At 53.1% G+C, this 20980-nt stretch overlaps 1 protein-coding gene across 2 annotated transcripts in view; it reads left to right on the top strand.

The window, feature by feature from the left end:
* SLC6A17 (solute carrier family 6 member 17) overlaps nucleotides 1-14857 on the top strand; it is a 54333-nt gene extending 39476 nt beyond the window's left edge. For both annotated transcript variants that reach the window (XM_043877293.1, XM_043877294.1), the window contains exons 7-12: nucleotides 5588-5829; nucleotides 6110-6302; nucleotides 8179-8371; nucleotides 8933-9092; nucleotides 10307-10469; nucleotides 10962-14857. In XM_043877293.1, coding sequence (XP_043733228.1) covers nucleotides 5588-5829; nucleotides 6110-6302; nucleotides 8179-8371; nucleotides 8933-9092; nucleotides 10307-10469; nucleotides 10962-11330 — 1320 coding nt within the window. In that variant the 3' untranslated portion in view covers nucleotides 11331-14857. The remainder of the gene's footprint in view (nucleotides 1-5587; nucleotides 5830-6109; nucleotides 6303-8178; nucleotides 8372-8932; nucleotides 9093-10306; nucleotides 10470-10961) is intronic.
* Nucleotides 14858-20980: the final 6123 nt, after the last annotated feature.

Genomic DNA, 20980 nt, shown 5'->3' with positions numbered 1-20980 from the left:
TGTTTTTTTGGCTACACTAGTTGCGGTGGGCAGGGGCTACTCCCTAGTTGCGGTGCGTGGGCTTCTCATAGCGGTGGCTTCTCCCGTTACAGAGCACAGGCTCTGGAACACGGGCTCAGTAGTTGTGGCACACAGGTTTAGTTGCCCTGCGTCATGTGGGATCTTCCCAGACCAGGGATTGAACCCGTGTCCCCTGCACTGGCAGGTAACTCCTAACTCCTGGACCAGGGACGTCCCCTCTTTCCTGTTTTAAACTTGCAGACCTTGACTTGGCCCCAGGCTCTTGCCTCTTTCTCGCTCTACCCACAGCCTCAGCTGCAGTCCCTGCTGATCCATCTGCTCCTCACACATCATACCTCCAGCTCTGTGCTCCCCTCGAAGCTCCAGACTCGTTTGTCTGACTGCTGGCTTGATATCTCCTTGTAGAGATCTTAAGAACACATTAAACTCAACATTTCTAGAAGGGATGTTTGGATCTTCCCTGTTCAGACCCCATCGAGTCCTGCTTCTCTTCCACTGTTTCCATCTCCACCCACTAGGGTCTGCAGGCCAGAGATGTGGCCGTCACCCTGGCATCTCTCCCTCCAGCGCCCCCCATCGGCAGTCCGTCGCTAACGTAGGCTTGGTTTTTCCTGCTATAGTCTCTCCATCTGTGCCTCACTGACCCCAGACAATGCCACCATTATCTCCCACCTGGGCCCCGGAAAGTGTTTCCTTGCAGGTCTGCTGCATTCACTGGCTTCTTCTAGAAATGCCCACCTGATTGTTTCCCTCCTCTTTCACACCCTTTACTGCTTTCCCTGTTAAGTGCTTTTTTAGGATCAAGACAGGATCCTCACGTTCCTTTGCTCAGACTCCTCTGACTCTCCCAGCCTCTCCTGTTCCACTCCCGCCTTGTCCTCAGCACTCCAATCAGGCTGGCCTCCTCCACTTCCCTCCTTTCACACACCCCGTGTGAAAAGGGTGTCCTTCCTTCCCCCCCCCCCACCCAGGGCCTCTGCACACTCTGTACCTCTCTGTCTGAGTGCTCTTCCCTCCCGTTAGTGAGGGCAGCTCAAACATCCCTTCCTGGACTCCCTGGTGGCACAGTGGATAAGAATCGGTCCGCCAGTGCAGGAGACACGGGTTCAATCCCTGGTCTGGGTAGATTCCACATGCCACCACGTGCCACAGCTACTGAGCCTGCGTGCTGCCACTGCTGAGGCCTGTGCACCTAGAGCCCATGCTTCACAACAAGAGAGGCTACCGTACTGAGAAAGCCTGTGCACTGCCACAAAGAGGAACCCCCCACCTGCTGCGATCCGAGAAAGCCCTAGTGCAGCAATGAAGACCCAGTGCAACCAAAAATAAATTAGTTTAAAAAAAAGGTCTCTTCCTCTGGAAGCCTTCCCTGACTTAACTCAAATCCCCCATCACATGCTCTCCTAGAATTAGGTACTTGGCTTTCTCAGCCCTTGTCACTTTAGGAACTTAGCATCTGTTTATGGGCTCATCTGACCAATGTCCGTCTCTCCAACTAGAACGTCAGCTCCACGAGAGCTGGGAGCTTACCTGCTGTGGACCAGGCCTGGTCCACAGGGTTTGCTGAGTGAGTGGCTGCCTGTCGTATCCACAGGGAGCCCCCAGCTATAGCTGTTGAGAGTACAGCGAGAGAGGGGGTGGGAGGATGTCACCTCCTCATGTGTGCCGAGGGGCTCTTGGCTACTTAAGGGCTGCACTCTGGGCTTTCTTGGTGGGCCAAAGATGGCTTTACCTCTTCTGCACAGGGTGGGGGACTGCAATCTCCCTGGAATTCGAATACTAGCCAGCGAGGCAGTGCTCCTGGGCCTCCACCTGTGTACAGGACCCGAAGCCAGAAAGCTCTACTGTCACCTTCCTCCTCTCCCTCTTCCTCCCCCTCCTCCTTCCTGAGCCCATCATTCTGCTGGCCTCCAAGCATGCCGCCACCTTCTCAGCTGGGGAGGGACTCCTGATGCTCAGACATGCCTGGGAAGCTGCTGCGATGCTGAGCTTCTGCCCTCAGTGTTAGGGCTGAAATATCAGAGCTGGAAGAACCCAAGCCCATCACTTTACTGTGTGCACAAGGAACAGACTCCCTCACAGGCACGCAGCAAGGGGCAGCCGGCCCAGGACCATGCGGGGCTGTCCCCACAGGAGAGGCAGATTTCCTAGTTCGCTCCTTGCCTTCCTCATCTGTCTGGAGTGAAGTCACTTTGGTCAGCCTCAGCAGCAGAGGTCCAAGGGGAAAGTGGTCAGAGGAGTGTAGCTGCAGGCCAGCTGTGTCAGGAGATGGAGCTGGGAGGATGCCGCTGCCTCGTGTCAGACAATCTGTATTTAGTAACTCCTGAGTCTCAGTGGGCTGGCTCCAGTACCTTGAGTGAGTTATTTCATCTTTGTTCTTAGTTTACTCTTTCCAAATATGAATAACAACTCCTTCCCCTCCATCAAAAAATTTCCCCCAAACACCCGCAAAAACCGAAAGCCCACCCCTGGCCTGACTTGGTCAGAGGCATCTTGTCAGGATTAAATGATCCTCTGCACAAGGCACTGCTTGAGACTGTACATTTGATCTTCACAATCACTTTGGGAGGGAGTTGTTGTTCAGTCGCTAAGTCGTGTCCAACTCTGCAACCCTGTGGACTGCAGCAGGCCAGGCTTCCCTGTCCTTCACTGTGTCCTGGAGCTTGCTCAAATTCATGTCCATTGAGTCGGTGATGCCATCCAACCATCTCATCCTCTGCCATCCCCTTCTCCTCCTGCCCTCAATCTTTCCCAGCATCAGGGTCTTTTCCATTGAGTCATCTTTTCACATCAGGTGGCCAAAGTATTGGAGCTTCAGCTTCAGCATCAGTCCTTCCAACGAACATTCAGGTTTGATTTTCTTTAGGATTGACTGGTTTGGTCTTCTTGCTGTCCAAGGGACTCTCAAGAGTCTTCTCCAACACCGCAGTTCAAAAGCATCAATTCTTTGGCACTCGGCCTTCTTTATGGTAACTCTCATGTCCGTACATGCTTAATGGAAAAATCATAACTTTGGCTATATGGACCTTTGTCAGCAAAGTGATTGTCTCTGCTTTTTAACATGCTGTCTAGGTTTGTCATACCTTTTCTTCCAAGGAGCAAGTGTGTTTTAATTTCATGGCTGCAGTCATCGTCCACAGTGATTTTGGAGCCCAGGAAAATAAAATCTGCCATTGTTTCCACTTTTCCCCCATCTATTTGCAATGAAGTGATAGGACCAGATGCCATGATCTTTGTTTTTTGAATGTTGAGTTTTAAGTCAGCTTTTTCACTTTCCTCTTTCACCCTCATCAAGAGGGTCTTTAGTTCCTCTTTGCTTTCTGTCAGGAGAGTGGTATCATCTGCATATCTGAGGTTCTTGATATTTCTCCCAGCAATCTTGATTCCAGCTTATGATTCATCCAGCCTGGCATTTCACATGATGTACTCTGCATAAGTTAAATAACAGGTGATAATATATAGCCTTGACATACTCCTTTCCCAACTTTGAACCAGTCTGTTGTTTCATGTCTCATTCTGACTGTTGCTTTGTGACCTGGATATGTTTCTCAGGAGACAGGTAAGGTGATCTGGTATTCCCATCTCCTTAAGAACTTTCCACAGTTTGTTGTGATCAACACAGTCAAAAGCTGTAGCATGGTAATGAAGCAGAAGTAGATGTTTTTGTGGAATTCCCTTGCTTTTTCTATGATCCCACAGATGTTGGCAATTTGGTCTCTGGTTCCTCTGCCTTTTTAAAATCCAGCTTGTACATCTGGAAGTTCTTGGTTCATGTACTATTAAAGCCTAACTTGAAGGATTTTGAGCATTACCTTGGTAGCATGTGAAATGAGTGCAGTCGTATGGTAGAACATTCTTTGGCCTTTTGGGAGGAAGACTTTATTATTATTCCCATTTTTCAGCTGAGAAAACAGAAGCTCATAAAACAGGCACTGTCACTTGCCTAAGTCTTCTCAACAATTTCAAGAGGGAGTCAGACTTAGATCTGGGTCTGTCTGACTCTAAAATCCTACGCTGGGCCCAAGCCCTAGTCCCTGCCTTGAGGAACAAACAGTAAAAGGAAAACAGACATGAAAAGCGTTTGGAAGTTACCCCGTGCCCTCTCGATGCTGAGGAGGTCCTGGCTCCTCTCGCGTCTGAGGACAAATGGAGGGTCCGGCAAGGGATCCCCTCTCTAAGAAGTGTCTGAGTTCTGTGCTTCAAGTTGGGTGAGCTGAGGGAGTGGTTCTCCTGTGATCTAGGGCGTGTGCAGATGAACTTTAGGTCTTTTTTGGAAAAGGGAGTTCAGGTGAGCATGAGGGAGAAGTTGGTGTCTTTTTCATGGTTGGAGGCGGAGGAGGTATCAGGGAGATATCGGTGTTCTTACTTGTCTTGTCCTATTGTGCAGGCTACATGCTGCCCGGCCCCAGGAGGCACCACTCACACTGTAGTCTAAGGGAGTGACACTCCCTAGAGTTTGCCCTACACATCACTGCTGATACCCTTGAAGGTGTTCCTTGATATGATAGCTCCATGGTAAGCAGTGATAGCAGTTAAAATTAACTTGGAACTTACTATTTAAGCACACAGCATTTATTTTATCTTTATTAAGCACACAGCATTTATTTTATCTTACCTAGGCCTCCCAGCAATCATCTGAAGTTGATACTATTTTTTTTTTAAAGTATAGTAGTTGATGTATAGACTTCCCAGGTGGCTCAGTGGTTAAGAATCTGCCAGCCAATGCAGAAGATGCAAGAGATGCGAGTTCAATCCTGGGTCAGGAAGATCCCCTGGAGGAGGAAATGGCCACCTGCTCCAGGATTCTTGCCTGGAAAATTCCATGGACAGAGGAGCCTGGCAGGCTACAGTTCATGGGGTCACAAAGAGCTGGACATGACTGAGCACATGCACGGGCACACACACACACATGCACACACATAGTTTTCGTACAATATTATTAAATTTACAGGAGTACAATATAGTAATTCACAATGTTTAAAGGTTATACTCCATTTATAGTTATTATAAAACATTGGCTGTGTTCCCTGTGAGGTACAATATATCCTTGCAGTTTATTTGAAACCTAACAGTTTGTACCTCTTCATACCCTACTCCTATGTTGCCCTTCCCCACCTCCTTCTCCCCACTGGTAACCACTACTTTGTTTTCTGTGTCTGTGAGTCTGTTTCTTTTTTGTAATATTCACCAGTTCATTGTATTTGTTTAGATTCCTGACACTCTTGTTTTCTGTGTTTACCTGTGGGGAACCTGAGGCTCAGGGGGTCAGGGGAGTTGCCTGAGGTCACACAACCACAGTTCTTTACCACTGTGCCACGCTGCCTCTGTGAGGTTGAGGAGAGGGGGTGTGGTGGAAATTCTACTGCAGGTGAATAAAGCTCTTTTTTTCTTTTTCTGGCTGCCCCACGCGGCTTGTGGGATCTTAGTTCCCCCATCAGGAACGGAAGCCAGGCCACGGCAGTGGAAGTGCCAAGTCCTGATCACTGGGCTGCCAGGGCATTCGCTAAAGCCGATATCTCTGTGTCTCTTTTCTTTGCCCTGCATGGCTCCCTCTCCCCTACGGCAGCTGGACAAGATGTTGGACCCCCAGGTGTGGCGGGAGGCAGCCACACAGGTCTTCTTCGCTCTGGGGCTGGGCTTCGGGGGCGTCATAGCCTTCTCCAGCTACAACAAGCAGGACAACAACTGCCACTTTGACGCTGCCCTGGTGTCCTTCATCAACTTCTTCACCTCGGTGCTGGCCACCCTTGTGGTGTTCGCTGTGCTGGGCTTCAAGGCCAACATCATGAACGAGAAGTGTGTGGTCGAGTAGGTGGCACCTCTCCTCCTGTCCTCTCTGCTCCAGTCCACCTTCCCCTGGGAGATCCCCCCTCCACCCGGGCTGGGGGATGGAGGTCAGAGCAGCTCTCTGTCCTCAGCCCTGGACCACAGGGCCAGCTTCAGAGATGTCTGGGACCATGGTCTTCAGTGACCTCCCTGGGTGTCTGCGAGGTACCCTGGTTGGGGCCCAGTCCTGCCTTTTTACCTGCACTTTTTTTTAAACTTTTTTTTTTAATGTTTTTACTTTGCTCTCTCTTTCGTGCTCCAGGAATGCTGAGAAAATCCTGGGGTACCTCAACAACGACGTCCTGAGCCGGGCCCTCATCCCTCCCCACGTCAACTTCTCCCACCTCACCACCAAGGACTATGCAGAGATGTACAAGGTCATCAAGACCGTGAAGGAGGACCATTTCTCAGCACTGGGCCTCGATCCCTGCCTTCTGGAGGACGAGCTAGATAAGGTATGGGGGAGGCTGTCCTTCCAGGACAGGCAGGAAGGCAGATGTGGGAGTGCAGCGCCCAGAGATAGGCTATGGGTGCCTGGAGCTTGGCTGCAGAAAGCCACCAGCGACTCCTTCTTTTGCTTGATGAGTGAGGATCTACTATGTGCCCAGAGAGAAAGGTACTGGCCAAAACCCCTGCCCTGAGGCACGCTGAGTTTCACTGAGAAGACAAGACAGACACACACATCCCCAAAATCACAGGGAACGGGACAGCTCTCCTGTGTCCTGAATGGGTTTCCTGTGCACCCATCATTGCACACTGGGAACTGTGCCTTAGACACGGCACATAGAAGGTGAGTGTTTACATTAGCATCTGCCCTTTGCTGCCTGTCCCTCCGGGCCCTCATGACAGTGCTGTGAGCTGAGTGTTAACGCTGTCTCCTATTTTACAGGCGAGCAGCCTTTACGTTGGGACCCTGCTCGAGATCTCACAGCTAGGAAGTTGGGGAGCCAGGGTTCAAGTCTTGATGCTTCTGCCCCTGCCCCACTCCCATGGCCACAATGACCTTTAGCCCCTGGGGAGGGCAGGGATATGCTGCCCTTCATTGACAAGCAGGCCCAAGCTTAGACACTCTGCTTCTGTCCCCGTTTGCACAGCCGAGACTTTCAAAGTGACTGTTCTGTGAGGAGGGGTGACAGGAGACAGACATGCCATGGGGTCCTGGGATCCCAGCTCATGCCAGGCCTCAGCGGGGGCTGCACCAGCTCCCGTCTGTCAGCCTCTGCCAACCCTGCCCTTCTCCATGGAGCCAGGCATGGTGAAGCTTCCCCTGCTTGTTAAAAAGTCATTTTTCAATTGCTCAGTCACATCTGACTCTTTGCAACCCTGCCTGCAGCACGCCGGGCTTCCCTGTCCTTCACTATCTCCTGGAGTTTGTTCAAACATCAAGAACCCCATGAATAGTTTAAAAGTTAGCTGCATTCTACTGGCACCAACCTAATGCTCAGGGACTGAGTCCCCTGTGACCTCTTCCCATGTGACCAAGAGCTAAAAGGCCCTGTCTAGGCTCCCCTGCCCTGGTTTCTTCCACAGATAACAGACAGTATAAAGGACAGTCGGTCCCCTTCCTTGAAACCCTGCCCCATTCTCACAGGTGGGGCCTGGTTCTCTGGATAGAAGTAGGATTCTTTTTAATATAATACAATCTTGATAACAACCAAATGACAAGAGCTACTCTCACACAGTTGGGGTGGGTGTTCCCTGACCGAACCCCGACACTATGAGGAGAGCACAGAAGTGATGTCAGTGGACAGTGTGTGGTCAGTTCCCCACGAGCAGGGGCCCCAACGTTGCAGCAGTGGTTCTCTACCTTGGCTGCCCATCAGAGTCCCCCTGGGGGCTTTATAAAACCTTAATATCCAGCTTTACCCCTAAGCCAAGAAGATCATTGCCCTTGGGGAGAGACTCAGGCATCAGTGTTTTTTAAAGGCTCCAGTGTGAGTCCACTGGGCAGCAAAGGCTGAGACCACTACGGTAAGGTCTGGTATTCAGAGCTGGGGGTGGCTGCACTGCTCAGAGGAGAGTCTTGAACTGGCTGTTTCTAAAAGAGAGCATCTTCATGTGAATCGCTGGGGGTCCTTGGACAATGTGTAGATTCCAGGTCTCACAGGTGAAGTGCTGAATTAGTGTTTTACTCCCTGGGGTGTATTCTGATGCCCACTCAAGTTTGAGACCCACTGGCCAGAAACAAGAGAATTTAGGTGGTGGGCAGGGATCACTGGGAAAGAGGGAACCGTTATTCCTAAAGCTCCAAGGGCAAAGAGAAGGAAGCAGGAGGCTCCCAGGGGGGCACGGCCCCCACTGAGCCCCCACCTCCGCCCCCCCCCCCCCCAGTCTGTGCAGGGCACAGGCCTGGCCTTCATTGCGTTCACCGAGGCCATGACGCACTTCCCCGCCTCCCCATTCTGGTCTGTCATGTTCTTCCTGATGCTCATCAACCTGGGCCTGGGCAGTATGATTGGCACCATGGCGGGCATCACCACACCCATCATTGACACTTTCAAGGTGCCCAAGGAGATGTTCACAGGTAACTCCTCCCAGCGGTCCCCACTGGCCTTGTGGGCTGCCCCAGGAGGGCGGGGGGAAGCGGTCAGGTGGTGGCTCTGACTTTAGAAAGATTGGGTTCCCACTGGGTTATTCATGACTCCATACTTAGAAAGCTTAACCCGGGATGCAGCTGGAACCACCTCAAGAAGAGCACTTCAGAGCCAGAAGGGAGAAGGCTATTTGGGAATCTGTGTCAAACCTGGGCTGGGAGATAGGCCTCTTTCTTGGTTCACTCACCCCTCTCCCCAAGGGCCTGCTGAGGTGTCTGGGCAGGATGGCCTCCCTCCTTGTCAACCCTGCATCCTGTTTCATTCTGATCGCTCCCAGCTCCAGGGTGCTCCCCACCTAGTAGAGTGGGAGCTCAGAACCTGGGCATCTGGACCCCCTCCCCCACTCCATGCAGGGCTGGGCCTTCTGGAGGGTGAGCTGCAGGCCTGCGTGGGAGAGGGCTGGGATGGGAGGAACCGGGGAGCCCTGAAGACACCCCAGGCCCTGCCCACCCTGCGCCTTTGCCCCCACACTGGCCTCCGGCTCTCTGTAGTGGGCTGCTGTGTCTTTGCATTCTTCGTGGGGCTGTTGTTCGTCCAGCGCTCCGGAAACTATTTCGTCACCATGTTTGATGACTACTCGGCCACCCTGCCACTCACCGTCATCGTCATCCTCGAGAATGTCGCGGTGGCCTGGATCTATGGGACCAAGAAGTAAGGGGGAGGGGGCGTGGGGAGAGGTAGGGAACAGGAGGAGAGGTCCGTCCCCTCATGACTCCCTGGAGAGTGCTGTGTTTCCAGGGCTGCTTGTGATTTAGGCAGGAGGTCACAGAGTTAGAATGTTAGCCAGAAAGTGCCCCCCTACAGATCATTCAGGGAAACCAAGTCTCAGAGAGGACACGATTGCCAAAGGCCACTGGGCTGGAGTGAAGACCACTTTCTAGTTGCGGTGCATGGGTTTCTCATTGCAGTGGCTTCTTTTGTGGCAGAGCATGGGCTCTAGGCATGCAGGCTCAGTGGTTGTGGTTCTCAGGCTCTAGAGCACAGGCTTAGCAATTGTGTTGTATGGGCTTAGTTGCCCTGAGACATGTGGGATCTTCCCGGACCAGGGACCGAACTCGTGTCTCCTGCATTGGCAGGCGGATTCTTAACCACTGAGCCGCCAGAGAACCCCTAAAATTTATACTGAATATTAGCAAAATAATATTTTAAATCTGTGATATAGTAATACATGTGTGCTTTATTCTTACTGCATTAAGTTACAAGATCTAGCTGTGGGTCTAATAACAATGGTAATTTCTAAGTAGTGATGAGCATAAATGATGTTTGTAGGTATCTCAATTGTAATGTGATAAAATATCTGTGATTTAATCAATTCCTTACAGCCTCATGGGTACTTGATAATACTGCTGTCATTGCTTGCACTTGTAATAGAAAGAAACACAAGAGTTCAGTTAGGTGTTACTGAGGTAAAGATGATTTTTTAAATGCCATTCATGTACATAGTCTGCCAGTCTCCCGAATTCCAGCCATGGGCCCAATGGTTAGAAACCCCTTCTGCCTTAGGACGCTAGGGACAGGTACTTCTACCTCCCTTCCAGCAGGGGGAGTCTCGAGCCAGGTCAGTGTGAGTGGGGTTGGGTGCCCAGGAAAGCCCTCTGGAGCCTATCCACGCGACCAGGGCGGGTCCTGTGGCCTGTACCCTTTCCCTGCGTGAGATGTGATGTGACATAGTCAGAGTAAGCTAGAGGAGGTCAGCAGAGGCTTTTCAGAGGCCAGCAGGGCCACAGAATAATGTACTGAATGTGAAGAATGGAAGAGCCTGGACAGAAGGGACTGGTGAGTGAAGGCTTTGGAGGAGGAGTCTGGGGGCATTGGGCAAGTGCTGTGGGGGTGCCAACTTCTGCACTCTCTGCTGCTCCTGGCAGGTTCATGCAGGAGCTGACGGAGATGCTGGGCTTCCAGCCCTACCGCTTCTATTTCTACATGTGGAAGTTCGTGTCTCCGCTGTGCATGGCTGTGCTCACCACAGCCAGCATCATCCAGCTTGGGGTCACGCCCCCGGGCTACAGCGCCTGGATCAGGGAGGAGGTGAGAGTGGGGACCCGAAACCCCAGGGATCTGGGGTGGCATCTTCCCAGGCCCTTAATACAACAAGTAATAGAAATGAACCCTTACAGGGCAACTACTTGGTGTCAGACCCCACTAGGGGCTCTGCACATCTGATCTGTAACCTTTTCAACAGCCCAAAGAGAGAGGTGGTTTTATTGCTATCACACAAATGGGAAAACAGGCAGAAAGGTGAATGCACTCGTCCAGTCTTTCTAAGCCATGTTTCCCCTCCCTGCGGATGACTCTGTTACCAGCCCAGCTTTATACAAGTGTAGAAACTGAGATCTGGTGAGCCTCAGCCCTTAGCCAAGGGGACCAGCGGACCCGAGGATCAGCGCCTGATGACCCCAATTCTGCCAGTGCCTGGGCAGTGGCGGGGGGTGGGGGATGGGAGTGGGCAGGAGGAGCCTGAGAGGGTGAGGCTGCTGCAGAGCGAGGCAGGCAGCAGGGCTCACCTGTGTGCGCCCCTAGGCTGCCGAGCGCTACCTGTATTTCCCCAACTGGGCCATGGCCATCCTGATCACGCTCATTGTCGTGGCCGTCCTGCCCATCCCCGTGGTATTCGTCCTGCGGCACTTCCACCTGCTCTCCGACGGCTCCAACACCCTCTCCGTGTCCTACAAGAAGGGCCGCATGATGAAGGACATCTCCAACCTGGAGGAGAACGACGAGACCCGCTTCATCCTCAGCAAGGTGCCCAGTGAGGCGCCCTCCCCCATGCCCACTCACCGCTCCTATCTAGGGCCTGGCAGCACATCACCCTTAGAGACCAGCGGCAACCCCAATGGACGCTACGGAAGCGGCTACCTCCTGGCCGGCACCCCTGAGTCGGAGCTGTGACCACTGCCCTGCCCTGCCCACCTCACTCCCTGCCACACACACACACACACACACCCAGCCAGCCCACGTGTCCCCATCTGGCCTCTCCTTCCAGGCCAGGCCCAAGGCCCAAGGAGTGGGGCTCTGCCCTGTCTCATCCCCCACCCCGTCCCAGCCGACTTCTGCTCCGTAGATCTGAGTGGGGGTTGGGAGAAGCTCTGTCCCCTGAACTAAGCCCCCAACCCAGCTAACCTTCCGAGATCGTCTTACCAAATTGCAGCTGAGTAACTGGAACCACCCAGCAGTCCCGATTCCTGGCACAGGGGAGTCTCCAAGTGGCTACTCTGGAGTTGGTTCCTCCTTCCCACTCCTCCTGTACCTGCAGCTCTTAGGTCTCGGGGCCCCTGAGGTCTGTGCTGCCAGGTCGTGGCTCTGGCGAGAGGCATCGGGACGGGTTGGGCAGGGTGTCCTGTCCCAGAGATGCCCGACTGAAGGTTAGTGATGGGACAGAGGTGCCAGGACTCAGGGCTCTGACTTGGGGATGGAGTCTGCAGAAATCCCCAAGCTCGGTTTGGTGAGGCAGATGGCTTCCTCTGGTTTGAGCGTGAACCATGGCAGCAGACGTGGTGAGATGAGCGGGCTCCTTGGCACCTTAGCACCCAGCTCAAGATGGACCCTCCAGTGTCCTCGGCCTTGCCTGGGGTGTGTGGGGAGTGCTCCCACATCCTGCCTGAGAGGGCGATGGTTGGCCCCAGAACCATTCCCACCTCCCTTAGGGCTGAGCCTGCCCCCCCTCCCACCCCTGTCCTGGAGCCCAGCGTGGTGCCTCTGCCTCTGCCCTCGGAGAGGAGAGGTTTCCAGGGCACACCTGATGGTTCACAGCACAATTCAGATGATCTGGAGCACAATTGTGAAGCACACCCCTCCCCTCTCGCCCAGGGCCTGACTCTCTTGCTAGTGGCAGCTTCTCTCCTGGAACAGGGGTCCCTGGAGTTCAGGGGCTCACACCCGGAGAAAGTGGTAATTTCACTGTCCCTCCAGGCCACCGCCACTCTCCTTGGATAAGCACAGCCACCCGGCATGTGTGGACACCTCAGAAGCCTTTCCCAGGCTGCCTGGCCAGTGGCAGGGAGGGCCGCATGCAGCGCTGGGGACACGGAAGCTGCCCAGGGCGGGGGCCTGGACTCTGTCCTGGGTCCCAGCCTTGAAGCATCCCCACCCACGCTTACCTTCACTCCCCCAGGATAGGGCTGTCCTCAGAGTGTAGGTTAAGAGGATTAGGATCTGATCAGAGGTCAGAAGTGTGCAGAGCGATGAATGGACTGATGAAAGGATGCAAGGATGGATGGATGGAAGGAGGGAGAGAAGGGACAGAGGGAGGGAGCAAGACTGGCTGGGACAGCAGACCTCCATCTCTGAGAGCCGTGGTGCGCACGGCAGGGACAGGCCATGGTGCTTGGCCTGAGTCACTCTTGTGCCTCTGAGTGCTCTCAGCACTGGGAGGGGCACAGTAGCCCCAGATTGGCTTCCCCCATCCCACTTGGGGTCCACTCGCCATCTCTCTTCCTCATCCCTTCCCCACACATGCTCCCATTTCTAGCCTTCTCAGCCCCACCTGTCCTTCCTGAGAGTATGAGGGGAGGGGGGATCCACATCTACACAAAGACATGAGCTTTGGGGGCACAACATCCCGCCTTAGGCACCCCCTCACCTGACAGCACCTCCTACCTGGCCCTGTGCCTAACCCTGAGCAGAAATAGCAACAGGAAAAGCAAAGCCCCAGGAGAGACACTACTATATATACTCTTCTATATATTCTATTTCTATTGTATATTCAATCTGTACATGTGGGTGTAAATGCTGTTAAATGACAAACCCAATATTATACTGTGGCTGGTGGACTATTTTCATCCTCAGTGCTGTACAGATCTATTTTCATTGTATATTTGATATATTTTTAATTTTGTAGCGTGTGGCTGGACCAGGCCCTATCGTGCCAGCCTGTGACAGGGTGGCTGAGCTGGGGCCGTCTGCTTGGTCCTGTGGGCTTGGTAGTGCTTATAGCTGCTGCTGTAGGCTGGGCCCATCCTGTTGTGTCTCTGCCATTAGACATAAGGCCCGGAGCTTGGTGTGTGTGTGTGTGTGTGTGCGTGTGTATGTGTGTGCACATATGTGGGTGTGCGTAGGGTGCTGATCTATGACTCCTAGTGTTCACGTTCCTGAAGACCACGCTGCCTCCTCCTCTCAGCTACGTTAGGCAAGGCCTCAGGGTAGAGTCTTGTGGGAAGCCTGTGAGAAAAGCATATGCCTCTTGCTGGTGACTTACTGCCTTCACACCATCAGGCTTGCCAGAAACAGGAAATGAGGGGTCTTAAGGGGTGGGAGAAGCCTGCACATTTATTTTCCAGCCAGACTTCTGGCTGTGCCCACTGGCGTCACAAGCTCTTCATCCCCGGGGAAAGTGCTGGGTTTCTGAAGATGCTGAGGCCCCAAGAGGGCATCATCTCAGAGCGCCTCTGTCCTGTGTTTGCCCTTGAGACATCCCTGACAGTGCTCAGAGAAGACGCCTGCCCTTCCTCTGTGTTTCTGACACATACACCTCTGTGCTCACTCTCGGGGAGCTGGGAGTGGGCAGGCCCAGTGGGGTCAAGAGTAAGTGGGGCATCTGACAGGTAAGAGCCAGCCCTACATTCTCTGGAGGAGCAGGAGGTGGCCAGAGAGGGCCGGGCCCCTGTGTTCCTGCACAGAGTCCCCAGGTGGCTCACTTTGGTGCTGTCCATGCAGCGTCCACAGGGAACAGAGCAGACTCCTGGGCAGGGTGGGGCGGGGTGGGGCAGGGGTGTCCCTGAAGGAGTCCCTGGTCCCTGGTCCCACCTCTGCTTGGCCCCCAGCCCCCATCACCAGCTTCTTGCTCAGGGAGCCCCCTCCGCTGAGGCAACCTGAAGCCTGAGTGAGACCCATGTGGGGTGGACGGGTGGGCACACAGGTTGATGCCCACCAGACTGACTTGTGCCCTTGAGCAACAAGTCCGTGGGGACTGCTGCTTTCCTAGTGCCAGGAAGAGATCCCTCAAGTCAGCCTATAGGATGTGAGGCTAGGGGTCAGAACCTGCATGGTCCCGGGCCCGAGCAGGCCTGCAGTGTTACAGGCAGGGGGCTGCCCTCTGCCCTTCTTCTCAGCCGCACTACCCCCATCCCTTGCCACCGGAATACAGGTTGGGACACGTTTGACACCCTGAGCCCCCACCTGGCCCCGAAACGGGCCTGCTGCACCTTCACTGGAGCCTAGTGACTAGGGGTGGAGAAGGAGGGCCCAGAGTCCCTTCTCATCGCAGGCACTGCTTTGTACAGACCCAAGCACACACGGCCAGCAGCCCTTTCAGTCTGGCTTAAGTTCAGAGTGATTCCAGTCCACATGTCCCACACTGGTCAGAACCCTGGGTCAAGGACACTCGGCCAGGGGAGGGGATGAGGCATTGTCACCCCTGAAGCCCCTCCTTCCTCTCTGCTCCCCACATGGTGTACAATAAAGTGTCTGTTCTTACCAAACCCCTCGCCTTTCTGACCTGCTCCGGGATCAGGGAGAGGGGGTGGGGGAGGTCACAGATCCTGAGGACAGCTTTGGGGTGAATGCCTGGATTTGGGGTGGGGTGGGCGAGGACCACTGTGGGAGTCTGGAAGCTGCCTGGCTGTCCAGTTGAGGAGCCAGGGGCATGAGGAAGGGCATGCATTCATTTCCCTAGGAATTATCCAGAATGGTTGACAGCACATACACTGGCAGCAGGCCTTATGGATTCCAAGTAGTTCACACGTCTAACCTCCTGTGATCACAGAGTAACAGCTCAGAAATGCACCGTTGTCCCGGTTTTTCCAAGTGAGGGAAATGAGGCTCCATCTGATGGTGTTCCGTGTCTGTGTACAAGGTGTCATAGGGGAAATTCTTGCCCTGCTTTACTGCTGGGAAGAAAGCCGGTCAGCTCTGCCAGGGCGGAGGTGGGGAGGGCTGGGGGTGGGAAGGTGCCAGTGTCCGGAGGCCTGGGAGTCAGGTAGGGGCAGCAGGGGCCTGGAGAGTTCTCCAGGAGCAGGCCGTGGTGTAAAGTCTGAGGGAATGGCTCATCTCTTCAGGGTAGCTGTCTCTTGCGCAAACTTCATTAGAAGGTGGAGATGAAATATGAGACTGTACATTGCTTGTTTTCTCAAAGTTCAGTCTCAAGTATTTACTGAGCATCTACTGAATGCTCGGCTCTGAAGAACAGAATGAGCTGGCGGGTAGGGGAAGCACTACTTTGCTCACTCTCAAGGAGCACAGACATTGGAAGAAGCAAAAGGTGTGGCTCCTGGGGGAGGCCCCACCCCACAGCACCCCACTCCAGTCTAGAATGAGGCTGCCTGATCCCTGACACAGCCTAAGTCCCCCAAGGAGCCTTCCATTTCCTTTTCCTGCCACAGAGAAGAAAGTGTTGTTCCAAGAACAGCCACCAGATGGCATAACAACATCGCTCTCCAGCCCTCAGTCCACTTAACGTTTCTCCAACTCCATCTCTCATTCCTTGGTGGGCTAATTTGTTCTTGAGCAATCATTTATTAAGTGTCCACCATGAACAGACTCTGTGCCAGCTATGGATACACAAAGATAAATAAATACGCACCGACTGTCCTGAGTTTGGAGAAAGGAGCCCTCCTCTCCCACCCACCATCTCCAAATCTCTCTCAAACAGGGGAATGTCTTGGTGCTAAAAATATCACTCCTTGAAAATTAATTCAATTCTTTGTTTGGAGGTAATGTTTGGGGTTGAAATGCCAACCCTAAAGGACACATTGATTCACTAAGAAGCAATATCACAAATACTTGAGTTTTAGGGAGTTGCAGTCAGACTTCCCAAGTTCAAGTTCAAATGCCAACGAGACCTTCTGCTTCCTGAGAGAATAACTAGAGCAAGTTATTTAACCTCTCTGAGCTTTAATTTTAGTCTGTAAGATAGGTAATAATGAATGGATTGAATGAGATAACATGTTGTTATGTATCAATTTACTCCAAAGCTCAGTGGCTTGAAACAACCATTTTATTACATCGCGTGGTTTTCTGGGTGAGGAATTCAGGCAGGGCTTACCTGTGTGGCTCTTCTGGTGGCAACTGAGGTTGCTCAGTGGTATTCAACTAGCAGGTGAGCTGGTCCAGAGGGCCCAAGGCAGGCTCACTCACATTCATTCAAATGACTGGTGCCTCAGTGAGAACGGTTGGCAGGCTAAGCTCACGCACGCCCCAGACAACTAGACTCCACAGCACAGTTCACACCCGGGTGGCCAGACTTGTCTGCGATGGCTCAGGTTACCCAGAGAGACCATTTCAAGAGACAGGAGGTGGAAGCTGCCAATTCTGAAGGCCTGGGCCTGGAAAATGGCACAGTGTCGCTTCAGCTGTCCTCCGTGGGCCACAGCATCTGCCCCGAGTTAGTGGAAGGGCATACAGACCTCGCCAGTTGATGGGAGGGGAACCAAAGGATTCGTGGCCTAGTGCAGGATGCGGAGATCTTCAGTCATTGGCATCTGAGTGGGGCACAAACAAGTGAGTCCTCACAGGGAGGTGAATGGTTAAGCTCGGGCCCTGCCCTGGGAGCAGACAGGGAGGATGCGGGAGCAGGCGGGCAGGGGCCATGGGAGACAGCTTCTTTCGCCGCGCGTTTGCCCAGGCGGGCGGCGTGAGGCGGGTCTGAGCCATGGCTCTGCCGTCAACCCTGCTGCACGCGGCAAGTCCCTGAGCCCCCAGACCTCCGCTTTCTGAAGGGGGGAGACCATCCCTTCCTCACAGAGACATGGGGAAGGGAAGATGAACTCCTCGTAGTAAACCTGCCGGAATCCAGTATAGAATTCTTTCTAAACTGGAATAGAATCGGAGTTCATTAAATATTAGCTTCCTTTCTTCTTGCGACCAGAGTACATTCATGGGCCTGCTTCATTCCAGGGCCCCCGTCCCCCTTGCAGCGAGTCATTCTCCCAGAGCTATTCAGAAAGGCCAATCTCAGCCTAAAACTCAATGAAATCAAGGAAGGAGGGGAGAGAAGGCATCATTTGAAGGAAAGGGAGTATCAAAGTGTGGAGGTCTCACCAATCCCACACACCTTCCTGCCCCCCAACAATCATAACCAGCCATACAGCCTCACCCAGCCCCACCCCCAGGGCCTTGGACAGAAGGAGAAGGCTTCTACAGACCATAGGCATGTGGTGGCATGTTTTTTTTTAAGGCCTCAAATTCTTTAACACTTCAAGGGAGTGGAGTCTATGCTCCACCCCTGGAATCTGGTGGGCAGAGTCTTCCTTTGACCAATAGAATATGGTGGAAGTGATGTTACATGACTTCTGAGTCTAGATTAGAATAGGTTATGCCACTCCCACTGGGAGTTCTGGGGAAACCCAGCCACCTTCTAAGAAGTGCAACTATCCTGAGACCAGCCTGTGCCAGAGAGGACATGTGTTTGCAGGTGTTCTGTTGACAGCTTCAGCCAAGCTCCCAGCCAACAGCCAGCATCAACTGCCAGCCACATGGACGCATCCTGGTGAACATCCAGCCCAGCTGAGCTTCAGGTGTCTGCAGCCCTGACTGACACATCTGCTTGCGGCTGTATGAGGAGCTCTAAGCAAGGGCTGTCTAACAGTCTTTCCTAACTCCTGACCCATAAAATCATGAGCAAAATACAAAGCTTGTTGGATTTACACCATGAAATCTGGGTAATTTGTTTCACAGCAATAGTAACCAGAGTATGAACCTTAGTGCTGATCTGGCCCAACTTTCTCATAGAACAGTCAGGGAAACGGAGGCCCAGCAATCAGAGAATTCAGAGCCCGGAAATCAGAGCCTCATGAACCATGGAGTTAGTCAAAGGGCTGAAAGGGACCCGAGTGCCAATCAAGTGGGGGCAAAACTGAGGCCAAAGACTGGGTTTCTCCCAATCCAGTGCACCCTCCAGGATAGCAAGATGCTGACAGGGAGGGCTCCGGCCTCTCCTACCCTCATCCCACTGCCTCTTTAATTCCATCCATCAAACATAAACCAAATGTTCTGAGCACCTGGGACTGTGCTAAGCACTGAGTATATACAAAGAAGGATCAGGCAGGGGTCCCTGCTTTGTAGAAGCAATAATAATCTGACTTGGCATGTCCTGTCCCTGTTATATTCACCAGTGCTAGGGACTCTCCTGCATTTACTTACATAGTGGGAATAAACCCTGGGAAATGGGGAGAAGACCATGTCTGTCACTCAACAAGCACCCAGCCATTATTAGGATTACTCCATGTGAGCCATGGTGCCCCTCCGCCCTTGGCTCCCTGATTCAGAGCTGGCTGCCTTCTAGGTCTATCTGCTCTTCCCAGAGCTGACCAAGCAGGGAAGGACCCCTAGGCTTCATGAGCATCCAAGAGGAGCCAAAGTTTTTTCTGCCTCTCCAGACACCGCTTTCCTTTCCCCAAGACCCTGCTAGAGGGAACCGGGCCCATCAGGACTAATGAATACACTAATGGAATAAACCAGTTTTGCTGGAATTCGGCCCAAGGGGGAATAATCTGTACTCTTCTAGATGGAGAAGCGCTGAGTGCCAAGGAGTCTTACCAGCTGGGCCCTGAGCTCCTGTGTGTGCATGGGCACTCTCGCTGTCCACCCCCAGGCTAGGTCTCTACCTCAGCATCCTTGAGCCAGGAGGGCTCTGGGGGTCCACTTAGCTTCCGATCCTGTGCTTCCCATGAACACTGTTCTGCCTGCAGAAGCCACATGGACCCCAGGTCCTTCTTGACCCTTGGCGCAACCCCAGACCCAGTGCAGTCTCCCAGCAATCACTGCTGCTCCTCAGGCCTGGAATCTCTCAAGGAGAATATGCCTGTGAGTTGACACCCAGGTCCCTTCCAGCCTTTTGACTCCAAGTTCATGGTTTATGATACTCTCAGTCCTGGCTAGGACTGAGCTTGTAGTCTACACCCTTCTGGTCCTTTCCCTTTAAGAGCTGGGCCACCAAAAGGCCATCTTTGGAATTCCCCTGGGGCCCCAGATACACCTTCATTAGGATTTTCACTGCAACCCAGCCCTGTCTTCAGCCCTTGTGCAGAGCCCTTCCAGTTGACCTCTGCAAGGCCTGGTGGGCTGTCCTAATGTCTAGGTTCTTCCCAGATCCCTCCTGGGAAGGCTATCAGCATTTGATTTGGAGCCTGCAAGTCTCTGCAGGCTGCTTGGGGGTGGGGGTGGGAGGCAGGATAAAGTGAAGCGATAAGCACAGAGGAGGTTTCAGCCTCCACTCGTCCGCCCTACTCTCCCTCCACAAGGGGAAAAGCTCTATCACCCTCTGCCTCAGTGATGATGGCTGATAAAGCAATTCAATTAACCAGTCTGAAAGCAGGGAAGGCTGGGAGAGGATGCTGGCTCCTTGACCTGTATCTGAGGGAAGAGAGGTCAGTCCTTGGCTAGAGCTGGAATACCAAAATAGAGATAAGTGAATAGCAATGGTTAGGCCCTTGGCTTGGAACCCACAGGCCTGTTGCTAGGTCTGGAGCCCCTCAAAACAAGCAGAGTCCAAAGGAAAAAATGGAGAGGAGACTGGGTGTCTTATGTCATCCCAAAGTGGTTGAGTCCTGCACCAAGTAGGAAATCCGGAAGTGTAAATAGCTTTGATGTCAGGCTTTCAAGCCTTCTGGATCAGCTTCAGCCCTAGGAGAGGAAAGGCCTTATTTGAGGGGCCATTCCAGAGCCGACACCCCTCATCCAGGCCACTCTGGGATCAAACACTACTCTCTTTTCTTTTTATTTACCATACCTTTATTTCTACTGAGGAAAACACACGGTGGCTGACACTTAAGCATGAACTGGCTCCCAGATGGATGTCATTTCCAGATAGCCAGAAGAAACCTGAGCATCCCGGGAAGGAAAGTGGAGAAAAGGTGGTAATGAAGGAAAAGAAGTTTGTGGAATTGAGAATTTCCAACTGTGACTGCTTTGTGGTCTTGCTGAAAACTGTTGGTTATCAAGGTCTTGGAGCAAAGGAAAAGGGAGAGAGCAAGCTGAGTCCCAGATGGGAAAGAGAACCTGAGGTCCTGGAATTGATGGCCCCTTTTTCTCCCAGGGCCACAGCCAAGTGAGGTCTGGAGCATGGCATCCTAGCACCACCAGGGGGCAGCACCTACCCATCCACAGCATGTGGTCACGTGGTGGGTTGAGCAGGGGGCTCTCTCCTTCCTGGATTCTGAGCTCTGAGGAAATAGGAGGTCCTCATAAACACAGAATAAAGGGAGACAAGCCCTGTGAGGCCAACTGCCACATACTGAATTCTCCAGAAAATTTCAGAGAGGCTCAGGTAACAGATTAGCCCAGAGCTCTAGGATAAAACCTTAAGCAAGTGGCGAGGTCTTCTCTGGAGGCCTCTGGCCTGAGGCAGAGTCCCCTACTCCAGGAGCTGGGCGGTATGCTGCGACAGAGGCCCTCCACCCAGTTCTCTTTCTCCCCACTGCCTCTCTCAGGCTAGGCCCTCTGTTTTCGGTTCTTCTGGGTTTCCCTACCCCCACCCCAGTTTTCTGATCTCCAGGCCTCCTTTTTCTCTGGTAGCTTTCTTCCTCCACCCATCTCCCCACAGGCTTCTCACCATCTACACACCCTGCAGTGTGGAAACACCAAGAGAGCAGAGATGTACCGGGGCA

The sequence above is a fragment of the Cervus elaphus genome, chromosome 20 (assembly GCF_910594005.1).
Source record: "Cervus elaphus chromosome 20, mCerEla1.1, whole genome shotgun sequence".
In the NCBI taxonomy this organism is placed as follows: Eukaryota; Metazoa; Chordata; class Mammalia; order Artiodactyla; family Cervidae; genus Cervus; species Cervus elaphus.
This window is presented reverse-complemented; position numbering and strand designations above follow the sequence as displayed.